The sequence below is a fragment of the Anguilla anguilla genome, chromosome 2 (assembly GCF_013347855.1).
Source record: "Anguilla anguilla isolate fAngAng1 chromosome 2, fAngAng1.pri, whole genome shotgun sequence".
In the NCBI taxonomy this organism is placed as follows: Eukaryota; Metazoa; Chordata; class Actinopteri; order Anguilliformes; family Anguillidae; genus Anguilla; species Anguilla anguilla.
The window spans coordinates 27,408,055-27,427,960 of record NC_049202.1 but is presented as its reverse complement, the minus strand read 5'-3'; the positions used below and the strand labels follow the sequence as shown (position 1 = coordinate 27,427,960).

The window sequence follows — 19,906 nt, the reverse complement described above, 5'->3', positions numbered from 1 at the left end:
TTGCTTGGGACTACAGGGACTCTCCATCAATGTTTTTGATGTGCAGGACAAAATCAATGCAATGCTGAAAAAGATGGAGTTGTTCGAAACCAAAGTCAAGGCAGGTGATATTTCAGCTTTCCCCGCTTTGGAGAGTTTTCTGTCTGACAACGACCTGACCCTTGATGATGGAGTCAGGGACAACATTGTTGCGCACCTCGTCATGCTCAGACAACAGTTTCACGAATATTTCCCAGTGATGGCCAAAGCGAACAACTGGATGAGAAACTCGTTCAGCATCGAAACCTCTGAAATGCCCAAGGACTTCACTGTTGGTGAGCAGGAGAGTTTAACAGAATTGTCTTGCGACGAAACATTGAAATCTGCTTTCAGAAGTCAGTTGTTGTTGGACTTTTGGATACAGCAACACAGTGAATACCCTGCGCTTTCGGACAAGGGCGTGCGCTTTCTCCTTCCTTTTGTGATCACATATCTGTGCGAGAAAGGCTTCTCTTCACTTGCCGTCATAAAAACAAAATACAGAAGCAAGATGGATACTGAGCCAAACCTGAGACTGAAGCTGACCTCGATTGACCCACACATCGCAGGACTGTGTTCGCAGCGGCAGGCGCACCCTTCTCGTTAGGCTTATATAAGTTGTCAATAGTCACCAACATGCTGCCCAACTTTTAACATTATTTGTATTCAGCCAAAAAATTTTCAAACAGGTTGTTGGTATACAGTTATTATTCTTAATGTTCTCGCTTGCTGTGTGTGTGTGTCAGAGGTGTTACTAGGATGTCATCTTTGGGTGGGTATTTGGATTATTTGAGTGGGCAACAACAAAAATGTTGCTTTTCCTATAGGGTATGTAGTTTAATTTTGAGAAGGGGGGGGGGAAAGATTACAATTACAGCATCCACTTTTTGTAGGGGGGTCTGGGGGCCATTACCCCGCGAAAAAGAAAAAAATAATTAAACTCTGTAACAGTAAACAAATGTCCAGTGGCGTAGGTTTCATTTGAACATTGGGGGGGGGGGGGTGAACACATTAAGCAGGGGTCTGGGGGTCCTCCCCCAGGAATTTTTGAGCTTCAAACACTTAATTTCCTGCATTCTGGTGAATGTTTATGCACCAATTTGTGCCTTTTCTGCATCAATTTATGGTGGAAATGTAAAGGAAAACACAAAATTCAGGGGGACACATGCACATGTTCTAAATATTGAGGGGGAGCTAACGTTAAAAAGAGATATCAATAGCTAAAACAAACTTGTAATTTTACAAAACGTGTCCATAATGTTACACAAAACATTGGCAAAAATACTAACACTGCAACATGGGGAGTCACGTTAATTCCCTGCTTAGCAACCGAGTGCAGCTATCGCCAAGTGAACATCATATTCAGACAGTGTACCGACAGCTATTACCTAGCTAGCTACTTATCATACTATCAGATATCATAGTTCATTCATTGACAAGTATCTAGCTAACATTGGCGTTAGCTGGCATATTGATAGGTAACGTTACAAATATAAGATTACCGTTACCGTTCTTTCCAACTGCTGTGAGTCACTTACTTTAGCTGACATTGTCATAAAAGTTTTCCCTACTATGAAAACTGCCTGGCTTGTTTACATTTTGGACAGATGCTAGTGGGTAAATCTATCGCTGTTTCCATTGCAGAACTTTCGACACAAGCAAAATCGGAAGCGCTATCCTAAAATTTCTTCTAACCATTTTTATTTCTATAAGGGTTATGGGAAGTGAAGTCTACAGTGTGATCGGCTTCAGCAATCACCTCTAATTGTTGACTACATATCCCATTTGTGCTTTCGTAAGCTGAAACTTTTCGTGGCCATGGGAGTAAATCAATGCTACTGTGTGAAGAGGGGAGTCAATAATTCACGTTATGTTTACAGGCGTTACAGACCTTTCCGCATAATTTTTAAGTAATCTTTTATTGCTGATTGTATGAAAGCTTTGCATGGGAGAGGGATCAGTTATGGTTGGGGGGGGGGGGGCAATTTGATTCTTTACACACATGGAAGGGGACACGTCCCACCCGGTTCCTACGCCAATGCAAATGTCTCATTTGGTACTCTCACGCCGATTTTGATCCGGGCTGCAAAAACAATGGAATGACATTCTAAAACAGCTGTTGTACCCATAGACATATATATGTTTATGGTTGTACCTGTTGTGACATGCTTGAAGTTTCGTTGCGGCGTCCATTCCTATGCCGACGCTCCCAGCCCTGCTGCATTCTGCGGCGATAAAGATTCTAAGACAACTCCGCAATTTCTCTGGTTTAACGGGTTATTTTCCAGCCGGTGCAATGGTATTAGTAAACGGCTACACGTGTCATCTAACTTGCAAGTAGTTGGCGATCTCCCTGAATATGAATTAAATGTTTTTAACAGAAAATAACAATTATAAATGTGATTTTATCCACGGAAACAGCTATACAAAAATGCTGGCTAGCTAGCTGGCTAATCACTAAACCAAGCTTGCAAAACGTGCAAAACTGTGAAACTATACAAGACTATTAATATAACTTATAAGAATCAGAGAAAAGAATTAACAAGAAAGAAAAAAGGTATTAACAGTTTTAATTGGATTTCTGATAGCAGCTAGCTACAAACAGGTTTTGCAGTTCACTTAATCATGTCTGTACCGCATGTGTGAAGAAGTGGCGTGGTTTCACGATAATTTAAAGGAGCAGCACTGACTAAGCATACCCACACCTTCAAAATGGCCAATAGGAAAGCAGTGCATTTTTTGATGACCAATGACAAAATTACAGAAAACTATGGACCCTAAAAAATAGCTATAACGGTGATTTTTTCAGAGTTTTCATTGGATGGGCAGATGATTCCTCTGGGTGGGCAAGGCTTATCTCTGGGTGGGCAATGCCCACCCCAGCCCACCCGTAGACACGCCCCTGGTGTGTGTGTTTGAATGAAATACAGTTGTTATTCTTAATGTTCTCACTTGCTGTGTGTGTGTGTGTGTGTGTGTGTGTGTGTGTGTGTGTGTGTGTGAGGGGCTGCCCCTTGCATTGTATGAGAGTTGTGTGTAAGAGTTTAAGTGCCAGTTCTAGTGCTACCCCTGTGTACAGCGTGGCTATGGCTGACAACAGTCAACAATAAATAATTTTCTTATTAGGAATATATTAGCCTCCTGCGTGAACTATGCATAGCTGAATAGGATAGGCCTACGCTACTATATTTTAACGTCGGTCATAATGGTGGTACTTGGACAGCCAAATATTTTCTGAGGTGGTACGCAGTTTGAGAACCACTGCTATAGACATTGCCTGGTGCAGAGTATCTTTGGTGATGTTCTGCCAGGCATGTACTGCAGCCAACTTCAGCTTGTTTTAGGGGCCATTTGCCATAAGATTTTTCTTCAGCATATGAAACACATGTTCAATTGGATTCAGATGGGCCAGTCAAGAATTTTCCAATTTTTGACTATTGAACTCCTTTGTTGTTTTAGCAGTATTTTTGGGATCATTATCTTGCTGTAAGATGAAGCACCGTCTAATGAGTTTGGAGGTATTTGGTTGAATTGAGCGTAAAATGCTTCTGTGCACTTTAGCATTCATGCTGCTGCTGCTATCAGCAGTTACATTATCAAAGAAGTCAAGTTAGCCAGTACCTGTGGCAGCCGTACATGCCCAAACCACAACACCCTCACCAAAATGTTGCTTTGGGGGGTGCTTTTGGTGATGGGCAGTTTCTTTTGGCCTCTACACTCTGCTCTTCACTCTGATACAAGTCAACTGTAGGCTCATCTGTCCACAAAACCTTTTTCCAAAACTCTGATGGCTCTTCTAGGTACTTCTTAGCAAACAGTAACCTTGTTGTCCTGTTTTTGCAGCTAACTAGTGTTGTGCATCTTGCAGTGCAACCTTTGTCATTCTGCTTGTGAAGTCTTCCGTGAACAGTAGTCACTGACACATCCATGTCTGCCTCCTGAATAGTGTTTCTGATCTGTTGGATGGGTGTGTGGGGTTTTTTCTTCATTATGATGAGAATTCTGTGGTCATCAACTGTAGAGCTCTTCCTTAGCCTACCAGGCCCTCCGCAGTCCCTCCTCACCAGTGCTCTCTTTCTTATTAATGATGTTCCAAGCAGTTGATTGGTAAGCCTAGAGTTTGGCCAATGTCTCTGACTGTATTTTTTCCCTTATTTATCAGCCTCTATGTATACAAATGCTGTAATATCTACATGGTGAAACCAAAATCTATAAAGATTCCCTTAAAAAGCAGATAATGTGCACTTCACCCACATGTAAATTATTTTAAATCTTTGTCTAAAACATTATGGAGTTCACTGTATTTTGAAACACACGTGTGCTTATCATTGCTGTTCATGGAAGGACCTAACACGCTCATGAAGGATCCAAAAGAATAATCATTACATTACCCATCGTTCTTTCCATAAAAAACAACAGTAAGCAGATGTGAGTCAACACATAGTCAACACTGTAGTTTGGCCTACAGTTCAGTTCACGGTGTGAAGGTATTGAATATATTGATATATTCAATATATCAATATATATATTCACAGTTAAAAAATTTCAAATAGATTAATTTCACAGTTAAAAAATTAAAATCAGTCAAGTTCAATGTGTAAAAAAATTTTGACCCCTATTTTTGACCCTTTGTCTGTCTTTAAAATGCTGCCAGTTCGGCCAGATCTGTCTTGAAAAAGAGATACTTGATCTCAAGAGGTAAAATAAAGGATATATAAAATAAATAATTAGTCAGGTGATTGCAACAATCCCCCACAGGGATTAATGAATCATTGTGAGGCAGGTGCCCAAGGTAAACTGGTTTCCGTAGTTATTACACATAATTGAAGCATGTGAATCGCTTGAAGGGAGGATTCCAGTAGCAGGGGAAGCACAGTGAATACCAAAAATAGTAATTACAATCCTTCTGTAATAAATGGGCAAACCCAGAACGCTGTACATTGTGTACAGCAACAGTGAGAGGGTACAGGTACTTGACATAAAATAGGTGCATAATTGAGTTATTTGTGAGGTACGTTGTGCAGTGAAAGTGAGAATAAATAGGATTTTAAACTGTAAACTGTATTTTAAGTGTGTTTCATATGAAACATTCACAGCTGAGTGTGACCTCAGTCCACTCAGTATTTATCTTGGCATAGTTTGAAAGGAAATTATTTTCTATGGGGATCAGATCAGATCTGAAGACAAAATTGCTTGCTATCACTCAGGTTACATAAACCTCTATATGCAAGTTGGAATTGAAACAGGGTGGGCAACAGGTTTTGATGACATAAAGGAGAAAATGGTTTTCTTTGTCAAACCCTACAGTATGTGAGCTGGATTAGTTTCACAAAGGGAGGTTATGTATTTTAAGTGATTACTGACAGGATGCATGACTTTAATCCAGTAAGAATCTGCAATGTCTGGTTTTTACAAGTCAGGAATGTAAAAACACCAGACTGAATTACCATCTGTGTTTTGTCAAAATCAAAGTTCTTGCAGAAAGAGCAATTCAGTTGAAATGGACCCTGCTGTAATGTAATTGCATATGGAAAGTGTTTGTTTTGGTTTTTGGCAGCCAGTAATCAGATTTTAACTAGCCACTTCTTTTCTCATGGACATTTACATTCGGGCTATCTGTGGTAATTTCAGAGGATTTGCCAATATAGTAAATCCCATACAAATAGACCAGGTATCTTGAAAATGTAATTACAGCACATCCCACAGTAAAATGAATTCAGCTCAAAGTTCTATTCACATGAGCCTAGTTTAACCCCAGGACATCCTGTATTGCTATTTTTATGCATTATGTGGGTAATTGCAGCAGATCATTCATATGGTACAAACCAATCCCTACCTTTTCATCCCTGTCACAGAAATAGTTTATCACATGTTTGGTGTCTGTCTGTATCTCCACACCCTGGAACAGGAACCGCACTATAACGCATGTGTGTATGCGACTTGACCACGGCTTATTATAATTGTTTAGAAGCTGGTTATCAGGCACTCTACCAACTGTCATTGATACTCATTTATTCTTCCCTCCTGTGTTTTTGGTAAAGTTGTATACATTTTTGGAGCACCAGTCACTTGTGCGAGGGCTGGAACACAACTAATACTGGTTGGTTAAAGTGGGGGTGGATGATTAAGTGCAGTTAACAGAGACTTTTCTGTTCTATAATATAGATAGGGATGTGATTTGTCCTGCTTTATATCAGGCATTGCTGCTGTGGTGGGGTGGGCGTGGTTTGAGCGTCGGCTGCAGAGAGAGTGTGAGAGGAGCGGCTCTCGGATCCTTCGTCACGACTGTCAGCTGGAGGTAATCAGCGCCGATAATTGTTAATTGTTTAATTGCGCTGATTGCCTCTGATTGCTTTCAACAGTGAGCCTGGGGTTTTTTAAAGGAAGACCGGAAGCTGGAGCGGGAGGGCTGATAACAAGACGGCTGCGGAACCGTCGTTTGTGCGTAAATATTTTCTGTAAAAACGCGTCTGTAAATAAAAGAGCACGGCAGTGCTGATTAAGGAAACAACTGTCTCCCGTGAGTGTGTGTTTAAACCGGAGGGGTGGCACTCACTTGCCACAGCTGCATTTTGGACACAACATGCACATTCATTTCTAATGGAGGTTCATACACCATAAGCCTACAGCAAGCAATCTGACCAAATGCAGTTACACTCGCAATCCATCTTACGTATTTGTGATATTTTCAACTTCTGGCTTTGATCATTTTTCCTTCTGTAAATTGATCTGCATGCTGGGTTGGTTGAGTGTATGTTATTAAAACACTCATTGTTCCAACAGTCTTCCACTGAACTGTGCCTTTTTTTTGTGAAATGAAAATGAAAAAAAAGATAAGACCTGATGTGCGACAAAAATAGCAAAAATCCGAGGACCCCCCCAAAATGGGGAGAATAGGCCTAGACCTCTCAGTGTAAAAATATCCCCTCATTATGTTTATTTGTTGTAATTTAGTTGTGATAGTATAAAAACTTTTTGCAACATTAAAAAAAATATATAGTTTTAATCAAATATCTTATTTGCAACATATTACATACAGCTAAGCATTAAGTTATTAACTGTAAACTGAAAGTACACAGCATGACCAAATATATCCGGATACCCCTTGGTCCGGGGCTGTTTTTCATGGTTTGGCTAGGCCCTTTAGTTCCACTGAAGGCAAATCTTATGCTGCAGCATACAACCACATTCCAGATAATTCTGTGCTTCCCCAAGAGTTTAGGGAATGCCCTTTCTTGTTTCAGCATGATAATGCCACCAGGCACTAGGGGTGTGCAGAGACGTCATTATCTGTATCTGTATCTGTTCAACCAACAAAATTATCTGTATCTGTGTCTGTATTAGGATAGAAGACAGGAAGTGGGCGTGGTTTATACCGGAAGTCAAGTTAAATCCCCCCCCCCCCTTTAACTGGGGGGACATCAGAACAATCAGAAACTGAAAAAATATATAAATGGAAAGATTCTGTATGGCATTGGAAATAGAAACTATTTACAGTAAAGATATATAGAAAAATGTCCTTCAGTTGAAGGGAATAATCTTAAATTCCAATGATGATGCGTTAGCGTTTCTTGATGTGTTAAAGGAATACCATGGTGATTTTCACACTTTCTCGGTTTTATGTGCTATTTGCACAAGAGGCATTGAAGAAACACAATGAGTGAAGTATTAAATATGTCCGTTCTGTATTTTTGAAGAAATATGCGTTTTAAATTTATCGTCCTATTTTCAACCGGTTGAGAAAGTTGTCAACTTGATGCGTCACGAACACAGTAACCACTCCCCATTCCACGCCCCGTAAACCCATGGATAACTCGAGACCCATAATTTGTGCCGCTGGCTTACGGGCAAGACAATGCAAATATTTGACTAACGTTAGGTTCACTTAAATTATAGTGCCTTTTAAGGACTATTAGATTATTTCTGGTTATATTCATTTAGCTAGCTAGCTAGCTAACATTAGCTAGCTAGGTAGTTTGCTTTCATAAGGCAATGTTATCGATAATGTTAGCTAGCTAGTTTGCTTTTATGAGGACGTTATAGTTGTGCTTTTATCTTAACTTGGCTAGCTAGATAGTAAAAATTGTAATTGGATATAAGTCAACGTTCCTACCTTAGCTATCTATCGATACTTGATATACTACTAAATTAGCTAGCTTGTGAAAAGTCTCCCAAAAAGAGCGCTTATCATGGGGGTAGCTATGGTAACGGGGCACGGTCTGTCAATCATAGCTAACTGACAGTTCTCATTACCACGCCCAGGCGGTTCGGGTGAACTTTTATAGTGGGAAATTTAGGCTTAGAAAAATACTTTTAAAGTACATTGAAATGACTGAATAATAAAAAAAATTATGCACATTTGTTTTGTTGTTGCCTAAAGACAACTGGGAAGTGTCACGTTCAACCACCATGGTACTCCTTTAAGAGTTCACTATGGAAACGTGAATGGACCACTTTACAACAGTAATTAGCCTACATAACAGTAATACATGAACTTTTTGCCTGTTTTATTTTTTTCCCCTACTGAACTAAGTTTGGATAGACTGCAAACCATCTGATGTCCTCATATTTTCCCTTGGGGGCAACTGTTAGCCTACCATGAAAATCTGGACTGGATTTCGTATTCATTTGATAGCCAAGACCTATGGCTGATACATACAGCATGTTACATCTTAAACGGGTGAATATTGACTGAAATACAAGGTAAAACGTTTCATAAAATATTTAGACTGGATTTTTTTTAATGGAGGAAATTAACAAACTGAAACTACAGGTTCTAAGCTGCTTCATTTTGATGTATAGGTTGCGGGGGTTTGAAAAAAATCCAGCTGCCACACCAGGCTTTTGTCTCGCTAGCTCCCACACCTGACGTCTCCTCCTCCTCGATGTGAGAGTTTCCCTGAGTGATAGCCGTGAATGGTCAGCTCTCAGCCCGCTGCCTGCTGTGCGCTGCCTCGGTGGGGGCGACTACATAATATAGCGATCACTTTTCAATAATGTGTAGTAAATGAAACGACTGGTTAGTTAAATAAAAGTCCTATGTTGCAAACAGAATGGGCAATTTTATCTTGTGGCCATCCACAATGATATGAATCGATTTGAAGAAACATAATGGCTGACGCACATAACTTATTCATTAAACGTTTTGCACCGCAGTGGCTCAAAGTTTGTTGGTGTGTGTACCGGAGTTCCAGATACAGCTAGCAGCCGTGTATGAAATGTTGGATGTCAGGTGTCCACATACTATTGGCCATGTAGTTTATGTTGGAAGCATTATCTTTGAGTTGTACACCTGTCATTTCTATAACTACAAAGCCCACAATTATTGATCCCCATGCCAAAGTAAATCATCATCATTACATGATTGCAATGAATTAATTTTGTGTGATTTTATGTGCTGAATTATTTTCAATCGCACATGATCAAGCAATTTGTATCAAAGTGTTGATAATTCAGTTGCTGAATAGCATGTCAGAGGAGTGAGAGACCAATTCACACCTGTTGTACCAGCACTTGTTACCTGCTGTCTGGTGGAGTTTTAGAGAAAAATGGCACAAACTACCAGTATTTCTTTAATAAGTCGATTTTTTAGCATTCCAAAGATACTGTTATTTCAAGCCAAAACATATTGGAAAGCTCCTGGAAGGAGGGGGATATTGCATTTGTGGTGTGTGAGTAATTTAAATTTTAAAGTCCAAATGCCTGATGGCATTGGCTCTGGCCTTTAGTGTTAATTTTCCATTTGTGTCTTCCATGTTCCAAAGAGCTGCCTCTCAAAGTCTTTCTCTAAAGGCTTTTGTAAATTGGTCATTTTCCTGTTATTTTTCTTTTCAATGTTCATTTTTCTACATAGTTATCCTGATGTAAAGAGGTACAAACCTCAATCGACATTGTCTAGTAAATTTGTAACCTTGAACATCATTGCATATACAGCTGTAGAAATTTTTAAATATGAAACTATCACAGCCAGATGAATCCTTATACAGCTGAACATACAAGAAAGGACTACTCCAGAATGAAAGATACTCACCAGGCTCAAGAGACCAGCAATTCTCAGTCACACCCGGAGGACATACTTTGGCAGTAGAGTAGATACTGTCCATTTTGCTAAGAATGGCATTGTACTGAAATTGAGCACAAATTACTTATTATACATAATTTAAAATCACATGCATTACCCCACAATCAAATCAATAAATTAAAATAATAGCATTCATTATGAACATTCCTTCACGGTTTGCTTTCAAGCTACCTGCCATTGGTTAACTGGCCACAATCAAACCCTCATTTGTAGGTCAATATACAGAGTTAGTGTCCAATATAAGGCAGTGCAACAAATATACAGACAATATAAAGACTGGGACAGTATATAAATTTGGTGGGTGGATGTATGCTATTTAGCTCAACATACCATATATAGATTCTGGTCCGTATATAGTACAAAGACATATCAGTATACTGAGACTGTGGATAAGTAGGCAGAATAGAGACCAGTGGTGAGTAAACTGTACATGCAACAGGGAAGTGCATAGAGACTGTGAATAAATAGACAGTACATACTGTGGGATTGTGAGTCAGTAGATAGTATGTTACCAATCAGTTTAATAAATGTGGGTAACTTGATGGATGTACAGAGTCAACTGATGTGTCATATAACACCTGATAGCAGGTATGGAATATATATACCGTCTCTCGTTCCTGCTGGGGTAAGTTTGCTGCTCCAAGAACATTGATTTTCTTGATTAGGTTATTCAACATGGGGTTAGTGAAATTGTCCATCAAAGCATCACTGAAGAGCTCCTTAGCTTTCTTTCCCCAGGCCTCTGTGAAGGTCTGCTCATCCAGCGAAGCTGCAATCTACAAAGAAAGGTAGAAACAATTACACATCAAGAGACACATCCCAAAAAATGTTTATTTAGAAAATTAAGTATGTTTTCATTTTTAGAGGAGGCCAAAGGCAGAATTTAAAGTGGTATCAAGAAAAGAGCCCAAGTGGAGCACACCCAAGAAAGCATTTCCCTCCCAAGACATATTTGTTTTGGATTCAAATACTTTTCTGTGCTCTATGGATCTTGCCCGGTGTAATTGAGCCTGCCAATCTGAATAAATTTAGCATTGGGATGACAGGTATGCCGTCCAGGTATGCCAAGTTATGCCCTATATACCTATACAGTGCCGAGATTTTGGCACTTTTCAGGGTTTCCGACAGAAATAACCACAATGACCACAGACTCTCAGCCCTTAAAAACATTCATTTCTGTACCTTCTGACCTCATGGCAACAGACAAAATTCACAAACAACTTCACATGTCCACACAATAAAGCTCTAAATTTAGGAGATTTCACACTTTTTCCCTCCTTTTTCCTTCCAATTACATCATCACAAATGCTCCAGGCCCACACAAAAAATCTCCCCATTAGACATTTAGCTACATCAGCCAATAAAAACTTCAGATACACATGCAAAATTGACATATATTTTAACTTTGTGGCCACAGCAGCTAGACTACTTCACTGGGTAGCACATTTGCCTATGGGACCTTCGGACGAGTGACAGGCACGGGTTGAAATCCCGCCCCCCCCGGACTCAGGAAAATCTTTAACTCATTACACTGACTTGATTGCTAATGAATAATTGCCTAAAAAATATAAATATTGCTTTGCAGGAAACTCATTTATATTTCTGAAATCCAAATAATATACAACCAGACTAGACCATTTGGTTCTCGGCATTTTGAGTTTAACATTAGCTACCGTGCTAATGAGTCGACAGACCGAGTATACAAATCTAGTACAGATGGCTCCGAAATTAAGCACCAAAATAAATGGTAAATGGACTGCATTTATATAGCGCTTTTATCCAAAGCGCTTTTACAATTGATGCCTCTCATTCGCCAGAGCAGTTAGGGGTTAGGTGTCTTGCTCAAAGACACTTCGACATGCCCAGGGTGGGGTTTGAACCTGCAACCCTCCGACTGCCAGACAATCGGTCTTACCTCCTGAGCCATGTCGCCCCAAAATCTGCATTGCAATTCGGTCTGGTAGGTAACGTTACTGGTAGTATGGAAACCCGCTCATGACTTCTTCACAGGAGGTATATCGATTTTGAGAATGGTCAAATTGACAGCTGTACCGTTTGTACTGTTAACTACTTTTTAAGTTGGCTACTCTAGCTAGCCTGCGAAGCCACATTTCTAAATTAATATTAATTACCCCTATAGATGCTCTTCTGACCTACAAACAATTAGTAGGCCTGTTGTGTACACAATACCTCATTAAAACACTTTTAAAACACATTTAAAAATATGACTTTTATTTATTTGTCATTCATGGCAAAGGAAAAATGGGTGACTCCATGCCTATGTGTTTCTTTCAGCTAAAAAGTATGTTTGTTTGCACGTATTTATGTGTAAACTTCTCTCTCATAGCCGAGAATTATACGTATTACTATTATCACTTATAATAAACACAATACAAAAAGAAATGATATCTGAAGAAAAAAAATACTCACACAGGAAACATTGTGTAGCATTGATTTGGAATACAGCTTGTTTAATTTGTGTGAGCTAATATTGTTTCTTGTAACTTGGTCTAATTTTGCTATGCATACTTTAATCACAAACCTAGATTTTGCAAGTTTGAATTAATGACTTATAGACAGTGCTTTGTATGTGTGACTAACTAACATTCATTTTTGTATGTTGCAAATGTGTTTCTTTTCAGATCTTATTTACCATGGCTGCAGTTAATGACACAATAATCAAATGGGTCTGCCTACTAATTGCACCTGTGGAGCAGAGCTTAAAAGACACAGTTCAGTGGTATAATCTGTCTAAAATGGCATCAAAAAGGTCAGAAAGAAAATGAAAATCAAATTTCATTGATGTACTGATTAATGAAGTAACAAGATAACCAAAACATTTCACAAGGCTGCAATTTGACTCCAGCTGAGTCCAAATTTGGGCATCTATTAATCATAAAATCCATGCAGTAAGTGACTAAATGAACTTTAATAAAAAATACAAATGAAAGAAAAGGTTGCATATAATAAAAACCTATGCCACCCCAGGTGCAGGTGAAGAAGTTGACACGAATGAAGCAACTCGTCCAACAGCCAGTATTCTCAGAGTAGATGGAAGGTGTGGACAACTGATGTCTTCATAGAATCTGAACTAGGCCTTGCTGTAGTGTAATGCAAACTGGGTGAGCTTTCTCCTAAATGTTTAAATAAAAATGGTGAAAATTTCCATAGTGTTTTAGCAGTTTATTATTATTATTATTATTATTATTATACAGGAAAACACCTCTACGAATTGTTGAATAGTAAGGACAAATAATTAAAATGTGTTTGTTGCAGGAGATATAAGCATATTACCTCATACAGTGATCAAATGGTGAAAAGTATAATCAGTCTCATAATTAATCAGTCTCATAAAATTAATTATTAAATCATGATTATGAATTTCAACACTAAATATTAATATAATAACCAATGGTGTAACAACATGCGTAAGTGTGGGTCAGGGAACAAAAGCTCCTCTGTTGGAGTGAAATTATGAATCCAATTTTAGCATGTGCAGCTGAAACTAGCCTGGAAATCAGGGGAATGGCTGTGTCTAGCTAATTTCAGTGTACTTTTGGATTCTAAATATACAAGACCATATATTGAATGAGTATATGTTAGTGCATGAGCGATCACATGCATAGATCTTGGTTAAAAGCAAGGTGAACTGTAAGCTAATGTTAGTAATAGAGTATATACATTTGCTATGCAGGCTAGGTTACTGTAGCTAATCAACAAGAGATGTGATATAATCTAAACATAACATTATATACAATCAATAACATAATTCATTGAAATCAAAGAACAAAGAAGTTTCCTAAACTAGTTGATGCCAGGATGTTTGTCAGTCTAACTGCGGGGAGTGCAGATGGTTCCATGTAGTGCTGGCTTGTCAAAGGGACTTGGGAATTGGCTCTAAATCTCCGTTGCGCTGTGAGTAGAAAAGCCGGTCTTCGTTCTGGTTCTCTTTTGTCCTGGAGCTTGCTTTACTTGCCATCACAGGAAAGTACATGGACTATGTGCGTTTAACTTGTTGCTATGTTGCAGAACAATAGCAAGTATAAAGTTAGTAAATTAACTTATTCCTTGATGGATCAGTTTCTTTAGCTTACTTGCAGTATAGCGAACACATTTACTTTGAGTTATAAACTGCCAGTTGTGGCTACAACACGAGAGAGCCAGTGCATCTCTCTGCGTGTCCCGTGACTGGCAGGCCTTAGCTTTCTTTAGGCCTGTGCCCTTAGAGAGTGCCTTGTGCACGTCTCTCCACTTGAGCAGCAAAGAGAAATGGACAGACAGGGATGCATGTTTTACAGGTGTTAACAGGAAGTACCCAGTCCATGTGATCAGTCTGTCTGTGATCCCGTGATTGTGACGTGACGTCATTGAACCAAAATAGCGCCCAGTCCTTCCATTATTATTATTGATTCTCATAGTGCTACCTATTAGCCTAAATCAGTGGTGTCAAACTCGTTGCCATGGAGGGCCGTGTGTATGCAGGTTTTCATTCCAGCCTCAGATCTTGATTATATAATTAGTTAAATTATTTGCTGAATTAGGGATGCAGGTTTGTGCACAATGGTGACCCGACGTCTATGGTGACCCGCATTGTCTAAATAAAAATTTTCTTATATTCTGTGCTTCAATGCAGTTAAACGCATATGGCTGAATGAGTAATTGGACTCAATTAAGGCAGCATTAATTGGTTGGAATGAAAACCTGCATACACACGGCCCTCCATGGCAATGAGTTTGACACCACTGATTTAGGCTAATAGGTAGCACTATGAGAATCAATAATAATAATGTAAGGACTGGGCGCTATTTTGGTTCAATGACGTCACGTCACAATCACGGGATCACAGACAGACTGATCACATGGACTGGGTACTTCCTGTTAACATTTGGCAAGTCAATTAGGGCATCTACTTTGTTCACATCAGAGGTAATTTTCAAACAATCGATTACAGACAGATTTATTTCAACTTTAATTCACTATATCAGAATTCTAGTGGGTCACAAGTTTACATACACCAAGCTGACTGTCTCTTTAAACAGTCTGGAAGATTCCAGAAATTGATATAATTATTTTTAGAAGCTTCTGATTGGCCAATTGTCATAATTAGGAGTTAACTGGGCACTTGTGGCTGTATTTAAGGGCCTACTTTTAGAGCCTCTGCCTTTTTGCCCTTGATACCATGGGAAAATCCAAGCAACTCAGCCAAGACCGCACAAGGAAGAAGCAACTACTCCAAGACCGTCATAAAAAAGCCAGAATGAGGAGATCAAGTGATCACCAGGACGAAGACCTAGTCTTTTGGAGGAGTGTTCTCTAGTCAGATGATAGAAAAATTGAACTGTTTGGCCATAATGATCAGCGCTATGTATGGAGGAAAAAGGGTGAGGCCTTTAATCCGAAGAACGCCACCCCAACTGTAAAGCATGGGGCGGAAGCATCATGTGGGGATGTTTTGCTGGAAAAAGGACAGGTGTACTTCAGAAAATAGATGGAATCATGAGGAAGAAGGATTATTTAGAAATACTGAAGCAACACCTCAAGACATCAGCTAAAATGTTAAAAGTTGGTCGTAACTTAGTCTCCAGCAGAACAGTAATCCGAGTAAAAATGCAGTCGAGACCGAGATGAGACCAAGACCATCAAAATATGGTCTCGAGACCAAGACCAGTCTTGAGTACTACAACACTAGAATGAAGTATGGCATGAAGCGGTAGTTCTACTAATAAAGTTTATCTCTAAAACATGTTTCTGAAGCATTAGAACTGCAGAGCTGAGTGCTCTGTGATTTGTGTCCTAATTTCAGCAACTAATACTGTTGGTGATGGAACAGCCAAAATTTTGAGAAATGTAGTCGTGGTTGTCAAAAGCATATCTGGTTTGATTGTCATTGGTTCAGTTTATTTGAGAGACGCAAGTATCCACTGCAAAACAAACAAAAAAAAAACGATCCTACGTTCATATATAAGAGTTATTTAATGGAGATTAAAGGGGGTGTTTTATAATGCCAATACACATCATTCAGGTTCAAGGAGTTAATCATAGCCAAAGACTGCTCTCTGAAAACTTACATATTTACTATTGTGCCCCCTAAAAGCCAAGTGATCCCAAATTTTACAAGGTAGTACCAAGTCAAAATGTCAAACTTTCACAGAAGTGTAGTATACAATATATATTTCAGCCCGATTTGTCAAACGGATGAAGAGTTATAGCTAATTAAATAAATTATGTTCTTATAGCGCCACCTATTGGCAGAGAGGTGCCAAAATTTGCATTCTTCTTCCTGTAAGTAAAAATAGCCATGTAAGGGTAACGCCGATAGCCGGAGGCAAACAAACGTGGCAAAGCAGCAGTGAGGTCAAAGAACCCAGTGAATTTTATTTTTTTTTACAGTGCCAGTTCCCAAATAAGCGCAAAATATATACAGTGAAGAAAAATACTAGAAAATAAATATTGTACCTAACAAAAAGAAAAAATAAGGAAATAAAAAGAAATGCAGTACTTCACAAAATTTGGCTATACCTTGTGGCCCAAAGTATACTATGCACGTTGAGTCAAGACTGCCTGGAGGAACTCTAAACTGAGAACTTTTTACAAGTAGCTCCTCCCCTGCCATGAACCATCATAAATTAAATAAATTAGCTTAGAACAGCCAAACTACAATAAATGAACAATACAGAAAACATGAAACCAATTACATAAATAATATATAACCTAAGAAAAGAAAATAAAGGCACTTGAAAAGATCTACACACAAATTATATATAAATACAAAAATTCCCCCTGTGAACTGAGACTGCAGTGGTAGCTGCCATCTAACCCCATCTACAGTACATTAGGTTGGTTTGTTCTCTTGCTCCGTTTGGCAGTGCATGGAGCTGAGACGCGGAAGTGAGTAGCCTACGATAAACATGGTTTTAACAGTCAATGAAAATAGTGGTGATTTGTGTTATTCAAACAAAACAGTGAAAGAGAAACATTTACACGCTCAACATTTGACACAAACAGTAAAAATAACACACAAACACAAGATTATAAACTTGCACCAGCAGGCCTTATCTGATACAAGAAAAATAAATAATCACATTAGCAGAACAGACATTGCCATACAAATACATAACACAAACGCTGTTTTTCCCTATATGAAATAAGCCGGCATGTTGGGAAAACAGAGTTGCGCGGTCTTTAATGAAAATGAATAGCATAGGCCTAGCTTACGGGCTCATCATGGAATCAGCCTGTGACAGGCCATGCCCACAATTGATTGACATTTGATGGCCATATTTTTTTGAATAGTCAACATTTTTTATAATTATGTGGTGTTCAGAGATTATTCCAGCCTTATTTGCTGACGATAGGAAAAATAGCCATAGATTAGTTCACAAAAGTAGGTTTTGCTAAACAATTAAAATGTTGAAAGATTTTGGCATGCACATTAATTGGAAATATATGTTTGATTTGGCGAAACCCAAGGAATCTGGCAAATAAAGAATTTTGATTCTCGACACGGTTCAGGAGTTATGGCCAAAATGTAAATGGTTCTGTTACAGCACCACCATCTGGCCACTAGGAGTCATTGTGACAACCTGAGTAGTCGGGATGTAGAAATATACCTGCCAAGTTATATACCTGAAATAGCTCTACAATTTACAGTTTTTGCTGCCCGTTCTGTTTAAGGGAATAATAATAATAATAATAGTAACAAATGGAATTAATAATAATATAGGCAACTTTGATTTATTAAAAAAATAATGACAAAATAATTAAGGAATAAATAGAGAATATAAAAGGTCAATTTAATATAATGGTTTGAATTCTAAAATAATAAGACAACAAATAAAAACAGGAACCTGTAAAACAGAGGCATAGGTAGAAAATAGTATGTCGTCCCCCACTAAAGACGCAATATTGTGACCTCCAAGTTCCTTTGGGTGGGGGACAATTACTTGTTGTCTAATGTTGGTGGTATGCATACAGTTAAAGGTCTGGCAAACTGAAATTATCATGAATTTTTTGCTGATGTGATATTTTTATAGAGATAAATAAAAATATAGCTGCAAGCAGCGATTCCCGGGGTTAAAATTGCATAACAAGAGTTGCCAAACACAAAGACTCTATGAAGGTGGAAACATGCTTTATAGATATATTCCAACTGAGATGTTGGACCGTGCCATCAACTAAGGGACACCTCTGATGCTGTGAGTTTAAATACATTTTTAAATATATTTTATATTTGGATTTTAATTATATATTTAGATCTGTATAGCATCATCTTGTGGTTAGATTGGGCTAAGCTTTTATAGCTGGAGTCTGGATCTAACTGTCAATGCACATATTAAGTTTCATAACTTTATGTCAAACCCTTTCAGAATTATTTGCATTTTAATGAAAATATCTGCAACTAAATATGGAACAAATATACAAGCATACCATTGGTTTTACATGTAAAGATGTCCCTTTAAAGATTCAGTGGTTATTTATTGTCTTGAACATTCTGATTGAGAAATATACACAAATAGAAAGCGGGGATAGGTACTTATAATGGCACAAAACACCACTCACAATTCAGACCAGTTTAACTCTGTTCAGTTTATTATGGTTTGATTGATACCTCCATTACCCAGTAGAGGACAGTATAAGCTTTCCAACGGTGTATCATATCTCTCATGTAATTTTTTTTAGGTCTCAGGCCCGCATGCAACCACTTGAATGGTTGCTTTATCACAGCATTGTGCAGTAAACCATAACATTATGCAGTAATATACAAGCATCTGTTGCAACATAATTGGGTTTTTTTTTCCTTTGGCTTTTGGAAGATTATACTCATTCTTCCAACTCATCAGTATGGCTAAAGCAAATTCTCTGGGGAGTGGGTCAGAAGAGGAGGAAACATGAAGTCTAGCCAGGATACATACGAAGACAAAAGTATTACTGCTTGTAACACTTCATTATTTATGGTGTGTCATATTTTTGATATTGTTATATTTGCATTGGTCATAAGAGACAACTATTAGACATTGCTAATAATGTTCAGAACGTTTGTATTGCGCCTAGGTGTTTGTATAGGGGCATACAATTTCAGTCTGAAATAAGACACCTAAGAAATTTAGGGAAATGCCTTATAATACATAACATATACATTTTTCCACACATTTATTGTAAATTAAAGAGTGGAACTTCACCAAACTGCCCAAAATGTGAAGACTGTATTGATACTAGGTCCCATTGTTTATGGGAATGCATTCACATGCAAGCATTCTGGAGGAAGCTCTGTGACAAGCTATCAGGAATACTTGAGCACACTGTAGATGTTAAACCACTCTTAGGATTACTGGTGGTCATATCCGTTACCTTGAAAATGCAAAAGAAACTTATCCACCCCCTTATAATGCTGCAAGGAAAGCGATAATGATAAGGTGGGTAGGGGACCAACCCCCCACTACTATTTTGTGGGAATCAATGACTTTATTTTCAAAGGTGAATAAGCATAATTTAGGGCATTGTGGAGAGAACCTCAAACTGCTGGGCCTGAATCCTGACCAGTGTACTTATCCTTGGCCTGGCAATATGATTATTTCAGTCCATAGCCTACAAATTGTGCTGTAGGTGACTTGTTGCACATGACCATCACATTAGTACACATTATTGCTGTACCTTACTGAACTATTTGCTGTGATGTTAACTGTGTTACTGTGATGTTCCCTCTGGGATGTGTTTGTTTCATAAATCATTAAAAAAATTAACTGTTTGTTAACCCCAGTAATTGTAATTTCCCCCTGAAAACCTGAACCAATTAACTGTTATCAATAA

The 19,906-nt window shown here is 38.5% G+C and overlaps 1 protein-coding gene across 2 annotated transcripts in view; it reads right to left on the bottom strand.

Annotated features, from left to right (window-relative positions):
* Positions 1-19,906, bottom strand: part of LOC118221799 (angiotensin-converting enzyme-like) — a 157,029-nt gene that overhangs the window by 91,500 nt on the left and 45,623 nt on the right. For both annotated transcript variants that reach the window (XM_035407189.1, XM_035407190.1), the window contains 2 exons: positions 10,705-10,875; positions 10,049-10,142 (listed from right to left, as the gene is read on the bottom strand). In XM_035407189.1, the coding sequence (XP_035263080.1) occupies positions 10,049-10,142; positions 10,705-10,875 (265 nt within the window). The remainder of the gene's footprint in view (positions 1-10,048; positions 10,143-10,704; positions 10,876-19,906) is intronic.